The sequence below is a fragment of the Diadema antillarum genome, unplaced genomic scaffold (genome assembly GCF_040938485.1).
Source record: "Diadema antillarum isolate AM-2024a unplaced genomic scaffold, OU_Dant_1.0 seq00000085_RagTag, whole genome shotgun sequence".
NCBI classification, from domain to species: Eukaryota; Metazoa; Echinodermata; class Echinoidea; order Diadematoida; family Diadematidae; genus Diadema; species Diadema antillarum.
In genome coordinates, this window is record NW_027271177.1 from 1,226,691 (window position 1) to 1,235,634 (window position 8,944).

At 38.2% G+C, this 8,944-nt stretch overlaps 1 protein-coding gene across 1 annotated transcript in view; it reads right to left on the bottom strand.

Annotated features, from left to right (window-relative positions):
• Positions 1–5,795, bottom strand: part of LOC139726499 (death-associated protein kinase 1-like) — a 164,500-nt gene extending 158,705 nt beyond the window's left edge. The window contains exon 1 of the mRNA XM_071637456.1: positions 5,595–5,795. Within this exon, the coding sequence (XP_071493557.1) occupies positions 5,595–5,656 (62 nt within the window). The 5' untranslated portion in view covers positions 5,657–5,795. The remainder of the gene's footprint in view (positions 1–5,594) is intronic.
• Between the last annotated feature and the right edge of the window lie 3,149 nt (positions 5,796–8,944).

An 8,944-nucleotide genomic window follows, 5' to 3' on the forward strand; every position in this document is an offset into this window, starting at 1 on the left:
TACATCCTTCCTGACAATCATCACTGTCTGTCATATTGTTTTGCATCGATCAACAACACATTGTAACAGGAGAGGTCAAAGCATGTCTTCCAAAAATTCAAATGCTCATGAAATAAAGGTATATTGCTGCTCATATCATTTTATTGGGAACTCGCTCATGTCTGATGATTCATTGTGAACATAACCAAGAATAACACACACAAGACATAATGTGAATGCAGTACATGATTGTATGTAATTCTCAAGACCTTTCATTTTTGCTTCTTTTTTCTCCTCCCCTTGTTTCTTCTACAACTCTGTTGTACTTCTTCATTTTCTTCTTCTCCTCCTCCTCTTGTTTCTTCTACATCTCTGTACTTCATTTTCTTCTTCTCCTCCTCCTCCTAATCCTTCTTCTCCTCTTCTTCTTTCTCTTCTTCTGACTACTACTACTTCTTCTTCTTCTTCTTCTTCTTCTTCTTCTTCTTCTTCTTCTTCTTCTTCTTCTTCATTACTGTACTTCTTCTTCCTCTTCTTCTTTAGCTAACCTGCTATATTGTGTACTTCCACTATATTGTATTTTTTTGTATTCTCTTCCTCCTACAATGTACACATCCCTTTTCCCCTTCTTCATTTTATCCAGGGTAAGACATGAACAGTGGCTCAGTGGCCCAGGGCCACTGCAAACTGATGTTAGGCCACCAACATTCCCAAAAGGTCATCTTTTAGTGGCTCTACTTGGCAACTAAGATTCAAAATGGATTGTTACTTTTGCTTTTATTTCAGGTCAGTATATCTCTTTTGGGCCACTATAATTTCAGATTTGAAGATTTTAGTGGCCTAAATGGGCCAATGGAAAAAAATGTAAAGTTAGTGTCGAGCCCTGTTTTAATGTACATGGTATCAGCTACACAGAAGTGGAGATTTGTAAGATCACTGGACTTTGCTCTCTGAGAAGTATGCAAACTTGAGTCCTATACAGAACTTTATATACCCCCTGTAATTACAGCCATTCATGTGGCTAGTGACACACTTTGGTTTGCTCTATAGTTAACTCAGCCTTTGTACAGTGTTACATTTTATTCGGTGACAGGCCCTTGCCGAGATTCGCTGGTTACAGGGAATGTACATTGCAAAACTTCGAATCCTGCAAAATATGAAATGGCATAATGATATAATTTGTCATCTAAGCGTTCTCTTTCAATATGTTTGCCCGACTTATTTAAAAGCTTTGAATTATCATAGATCTCTTCATGCACATTTAATCCAGTCCTATGATCCAGGATAATCATCTGTGTACAAGCAGCTATAGTATACTCTGCAGGCCATTCTATAAAATATAATGATTTTTCAACTCCTAAATTGTAAATGCCTAAATTACAAAGACACAGTGCACACTGTAAGCAAGGCATTGAGCTTCAAAATAAGATCAGGCTCAACGTTGAGGACGAGTCCCCAGCATACTCAGGCAGGTGTCTTAGTTGTATGTATATGCGAAATGCGTGTTGCTTAGCAAAATCAGCCCATCCTCAACAGGTTAATAAATCACTGTAAGAGCACTAGTGCAGACATCCAGGAGATCCCTATGATATATCAAGATCCAACAAATTGACGTATACCTTTCCACAGTTACTTACCGAAGGTTCCAATGATACTGAAGCAATTCAGAATTTGCACTTCCATTTCATTATTTGCAGTCTACCTTCAGATATGATACCCAAGGGAAGTATCAATGCTATGCATGATAGCCTTGCCAACATTTACTACAAGGTCATGCTCATGCAAATGTTTTATGCTGCCAGACTGGATTTTAATAGTAACGGCAAGAATGAATATCATCAGGAACCTTAGCCCTTGTCATTTCAATGATCAAAATTTCTTCTCCTACACAACCGTTCAATGCTTACAAACATTCCAATAAAACATGAGCTACATACATGTGGCCCAGAGAATGGTATTTTTCTACACAGTTGCTGTGTAATCTGTGTTTGTAGCCAATATCAGCATTTGCTTCTAGGCGATAATTGTTAATATTCAGAGTCTAGCGAATTTGCAGTATGACTGCATTGGCAAAAACAATTTTTGTCATGAGCTCCAGTTAAAAAAAAAAAAAAAAAAGGTGGAAACCAATCTTATGAAATGTCTATAAAAATGCATGGTATTGAATACAGTGTATTACATTCTGAGATAGTAAAACCTGTGAATAAAGATTGCAGTGTTGTAACCTTGAAACTCAAATAGGTACATGCAAATTAATAACTGCCAGTGCAATATGATACAGAAGAGTTCTTGAAAAGCTAAAGGAACTTTAATACCATTGAATAATCCCAACATTAACCAAGGATCAGTTGATATGTACCACAAATCAAATGTTGACACATCTGTACTTTTGTGGCTTTGACCATTATCCTTTTATAGTACCATTGGATCACAATACGTAGCAGAGAAGCCTACAGCTCTTGAAAGTGAAAAAAAAAATAATTCCCTCGAATGCAGGCATATATATCTAAGAGATCTAATTTGAGCTGAGCATTTCAAAGTGAAACAGAAACACACTAATTGTTCTGACATATTAAAGACCATAAAGTACAGTCATACATTGTACATCTATAGGCCTGTTGACAAGAGATTCCTGGAACACTACATAGACACACCACACATTGAATACACGTACACAAACATAGGTCATGACACACCCTTGTACATGTGTACATAAAACATTATACACACAAAATGTGGCTAATCCTGTTGAGGACGAGTCCCGAGAATGCATGGGCAAGTGTGGGAAATCATGTTGTATAACAAAATCAGCCCATCCTCAACGGGTTAATCTAGAAGATGTGTGTGACAGGGCACACTTCTTTCCATGTTTTGGAAGTTTACTTTCTCTGACCCTTTAAAATGTACCCAGAAACTTCTCAACAACAACAAAAATGAACCAAAAAATATATTTAAAATTGTTATATGGCTGTTGTCCAATTCATCCATTTTTTAATCATTCAGTTCCCTGAAGTATATTTTCAAACTTGACGTAACAAGTTTGCAGTCTACTCAGGCATGTATACAGTACATGCAATCCAATGGAAAGATCACCTGTGACTTGACAGGGATTAAAAGGATTACATAATCTCCATTAATACATTGAGGACGGACTGATTTTGTTTTCCCATAGACACCTGCCTGAGTATACTCGGGACTCGTCCTCAACGGGTTAATTATCAAATAGGCAGTTAGTTTTCAGACTTCTGCTCCAACTTGCAAAGAAAGCACTCCAAATGCAAAATGTATTTCACAATTTCATATTTCTCAAACAAAGAGATATAAAAAAAAAAATGGCTCCTAGCCATCCATGTTGACAATTGTGGACAATGGCAGATATTTCAATCACACACACACAGCAGTCTATTTGAGTCAATCCACATTCAGTTTAATGTGAATGCAATGTTTTCAAGGTCAATGGTAAAATATCCTATGAAGTGGAGGTATTTCTCTATTCATTTGCTTACACCTGAATTTAAGAAATGATTCTCTTGAACACAGTGAACTTTTGATTGATTGAATTTTGTGTAGACCTCAGCATAACTGTTTGGTATACAATGTGCACATGCCTGTAGGTAACAGAAAAACAAATGATTCTGTTACACAATATGTGTGCATGAGTGGTGCATGGTTTTTTCTCTCTCTCTTTCTTTAGCACTAAAAAGCATTCATTTTGTTTGCTTAATAATGATAGCAAAAGGTTTGTAGCTATTAATACAAGTTTGAAGATCTACAAAATCACAGTTGGAGTCATTTATCCAGGGTAGCCTCACTGGCAGGTCTGCCAACATTCCCACATCCAATCAGGGAGATTCCACACCGCAATCAGGGAGATATCTGTGTGTTACATGCATTTCAACGGGCGAAAATAATTCCCAAATCAGGGAGATTTGAATATTCTCTTATTCAGACATGAACAGATTTTGACATTTTCAGGGAGACTCCTGCAGAATCAGGGAGACTTGGCAGCTCTGCACTGGAATTATTTGCTATTGCTGTTTACAAGCCCTGTCATTGGCATCAGTTAGGAAATATTTAGCATCCACATTCAGACCTTGATGAAGAAGCAAAAAGAGACTGAAACCTTTGGGATATTATACACTTTGCATAGATGTCATCAGTGGCGGATCCAGAGGGGGGCGCAACCGGCGCACGCCCCCCTTTATTTTTCATTTAAAAAAATGAAAGAAAATAAAAAATGAAATGAAATCGCAAGTGACACCAGGAAATATTAGTTGCGCCCCCCCCCCCCCCCTTTTACAGAATTCCTGGACCCATCCCTGGTCATAGATTGCTGCACTGAGCAGGAATCAAACTCTTGTTTAAAAAGTGAGGCCGTGTTGCCATGGCGACACCACAGAGTAGAAGAATGAGATACAATGCAGTTCAGCATCTTTTCCAGTGCAATACATAGGTCCCTACAGGGCATACATGTTTGACTTTTCATGCATTTACAGTGTATATAAGGATCAGCATCAACCAGAATAAAGAAAATACAAAATGTACGTGTAGGTCCTATAGGGTACTGTACAATGCATACTTTTCATGAACTTCACAAATGGCAGTTGTCATGGTAGTGGTGGTGGCGGTGGTGATGATGATATTGATTGGGGGGTGGGGGTGGGATGGTCCTCATTTTATTGCTTTTGCTTGTCTGTTTGTGACATGGAGAGCTATGTAATGTAGAAGGTGGCACATTGTCACATTACAACCAATCATATATGATATACATTAATGATTCTAGGGAATGATACTGACTGCTGTTTAACTCCGCCAAGTTTCAAGAGAGGTACTAAAAACGAAGATCCATTAAAATATGGACGTCTTAAGTTTTTGAACTGTGCATCTTTTATAGTGCTTTTAATAAACTTTTTTTATTGAGACTCTACATATACCTGCACAGCAAAGGAGTGTTAGAATAGAATGTGCAAATGACTGTGGCCTATACTTACATGTAGGGTCTAATAGCAAAGAAGAAAAAGAGAAAAAGAATGGGATGGGATGGTGGGGGGGGGGGGGTTGAAGTGGTGGACAGGTGGTGGGGAGTCTCTTTCTTTTCTTTCCTTATTTGTTTCATTATGTGCTTAATGCATGGAGCAATGGGCTGAGATTGATCGATACATTGTACATAATGCCACAAAATCATAGATGATGTAAGTTTACTATTTTAACTAAACATGAATAAAGGGGGCAGGTACAACTTGTGAGTTGTACCTGTCTGTGTAGCTATAGTCTGTAGAGAAGGGAATTTCAATTGTGAAAGCACAGTGACATGGAAGAGCACTTTCTTATATTATTCTACAAGTCTAATCGAGTGATATTTTCTTTTCAATCGACGCATTCAGAAAACAGATTGGTCTAGACAAGTTGTACAAAACAAGGAACAAAGTACTGACGTATCTCCCACACATGTGTCACTACACTACACAGATACCGTACTGTGTCGCATCACTGCACAGGTAGCTAGCTGCTCAAGTAACAGGTTGTCGACCCCTACGGGCTGTGGATGGAAACCGCACGGGACGCAGCTGGCGACACGCACTCTCCGTAACCGTTCAAAATCCTTTATGCCTTACCTGCCAATATCTTCGCCGACGTGGTAATACTGATCAACTGGCTCCGTGCGAAATGTCGCCATACCTCCAATTATCTCTCTCCGCTTCGAAATCTATGATGTTCTGGATATTCCTGAAACACTTATTCCGACCATATTGCTAGTTCCGATAAATCACGTCCCTAAACACTCTAGCTCCATAGAGTAGCGTACATCGCAATACATGCAGTACATGCAGTACTAGTAATCTTGTGTCTGCCAGTATGCCAGCGTTTGCAGTGTTGGTATGGTGCAGTGCAGCGCACTAGCGAGCTCGCGCTGAATGAATGAATGAATGAACAGGCCCACTGTATGGAATGCAGTGCATTGCGAATGTCAAATACAGGCCTCCTAAGATTACGCAACTCATATCAGAATCGAGCTATAAATGCTATTCAAAGTCTGATTTGTCACATGAGCAATCATGTACGTCCACGAAAGCTCCATCAAATTACCAAATTCTTCACATAAAAAGTTGGAAGAGAAAGAAAGAAAGACAACAATTAATATAAGGAGAATTAAGAAGTGCTCAAGGCGAAATTGGACATGATAATTATAAAAAGAAGAGGGGTTTCCGCTTCCAGCTTGTAAGAAAATGTTGGGTTCAATATTTTCAATATTTTGTTGCTGTCTATTTGTGATTCACTATAGAGTATAGCTTGACAATATTATCCAAAGTCTCCCTATTTCCACACATTTAAAAGTCACTTCAAAGTGCAGATGACATTGTATCAGCACATGCAGCATGATCAATGCATCAAGAATATGTAACCCATCACTGTCTTGATCCACCATACATGCAGGCCCCCTACATTCCGTTTTCTTTGTGAGTCGAATAGTATATGATTATAATCAGGTTCACACTGACCAACAACGGAGAGTCTGAGATGTTATTTCACTTTGAATAGCTATACAACCTCTCATTGGGGGTCTATATGTGTGCGAACATTCATTTGGGACCTGCATGACATTCATTTTGTGTATAATAGTTCATTTACTTACTATAGGCATCATTCAATTTTTGTTGGCCGACATCTTTTCTCTCCATGATCTGTAAATGACTATATGATGCGTAATGGTTCAGTGTTCGAGGTTCTGCTGCCCTTGAGCAAAACACTTCATCTACAAATCTTCTCTCTACCTCAAAGTGCGCGGTGCAAGGTTATTTGGGGGAGGATGGCGCCCATTTGCATCGTGAAGTGGTATCAAATTATAGAAAGGAGGTATAGACATCCACCTCCAGTAGTGACAACGCCAATAGCTAGACTGATTCCCAGGACTTGGTACGCAGAACTTTGCTCTATATTAGTGCCGACTGGATTCATTTCATTTTCATTTTCATTTTATTTCAGTAATGGTGATAAAAGGAACTTGTTCAGTCTGGATTCCGGGGCAAGGAGGAAACGATTATGTTGTATCAGGAAGGTGAGACCACCTCCCTGTTTGTATAAAGACTCCTGTAACAGCTATAATTATTTCTATTCACTTCGACTGTTCCGGAAGGTGCCAAAACTTGAGCGATCGTTGATATGAACGCATCGATTGTTGTTCAGACGGCAAGACTTACATAAGTTCTCTGACTAGTGGTGAACAATCTCTGTCAGACACTCAATTCAATTCAATTCATACATTTATTCAGTAATAACGTCTAAAGTTCTTTTATGTGTAAATTGTAGAGACGGCTTTTTGTCGTTTTAGAAAGGACTATCATCATCTCATTAGTCAGAATGCTAATAATTATGCTTATAATGTGAAGCCTTTGCAACATTATGGAACATGTCTTTAGGGAGAGAAAACGAAAAAAGTTTACTAGAGTGATCGTAATGATGCATCGTTTGCGAAACCTGGCTTTTCATAGGAAATCTAAGCTTGCAAAAATTTCTGTTATTTTATTTTCGTTTGTACATGAACATTCTTCAAAAGAAAAAGTTACAGAAACTATTGAAATTGAAATTGAAAAGATTCCACTATAGAGTTACATTATCGATTCGAACCTGTAATCATAGAGAGGACCGGTGCTTTTCGATACCCTATATATACAGCTGTACTTGACGTTTAACATAGACTAAAACTGACTGAACAATTATGCTACAAGTTCCATGAAACTCCGACATAAGACGAGACCATTATGGAATGCCAATGTTTCGTATTATTTCATACATGACCTGTATACTCTAGAGACTGGTCCCTGTAATACCACCTGTCCTATTGTTAATCTCTTGTCAAAAATGGTAAAATATTGTGAAGAGCTGGCGTAGATCAACGGGAAACTAAGAACCATAACACTATGTCAGGGGCGGATCCAGGAATTCCGCAAAGAGGGGGCGTGTTTACGAAATTAAAGGGGGGGGGCGCACGCACCCCTCCCCCCATTTTTTTTAATTTCTTTTGTTTCAACAAAAAATAAAGGGGGGGGGGGGCGTGCGCCGGTTGCGGTCCTCCCTGGATCCGCCCCTGTATGTCTTGTCCAAATGGTGAATGTAGTTGCAACTAATTTAAATTTTTTTTTCCAATACATTGGAAACTTCATTATTTAGTCACTTTCTTATTTCTTAGATGATTTAGCGGTCTTTAACTTACAGTAAGTAGACAAAATTTCAAAACGTTGAGAAAATGATGACTCGAAAATCTAAGATTAAAAAAGGACGAAACGCATACATAAAGTCAATTTCAATGAAGGTGATTTTATTATGATATAAAATTCATCAAATGTGATGTATTACCACATGAAATGTATAGTCACAAGAGAGATTTCCTTTTCAACACTAAACAAAAGGATTTGTCGTTTACCTTTCTATTCATTTATGTTACAAACGAAAATAATGTTCTTTTCGAAGAGAAGTAGAAGAGGGAATGAGGTTGTTTGAACAAAAATGAATACACAGTTTTCAAAAAGTCTCGTCATCCAGCAAAATAATCACATGTACATCGAAATATGTCAATATTGTTAATGATACTTAACATTTCAGAGGAAATGTCACAAAGAAACCATGTTTCACTGTTATATTTTCAGAATACAATTGAATACTGGTCAAACACAGATTATCGACACACCATTGTCCAGTAAACCAAATGTGGCTATTAATGGAAAATTCTTCCTCTTTTGCGTTTCGATATCTACTGTCATTCCCCCGTTTATTGTGAGTGACATTGTCGGTTGGGCAGTGATAAAAGGAAGCAAGTCAGTGTTGCAAGTGGCAGGTTAAGCATCCAATTTAAGTTACGGGGGGGGGGGGTTAGATTTGAAATAGCATGTCCCGTGGATATGCCAAGTTTTGATCCAAACTCTCGATCATTCTATAAAGAGATTTTAAAAAAGTAAAAGTCTGGACG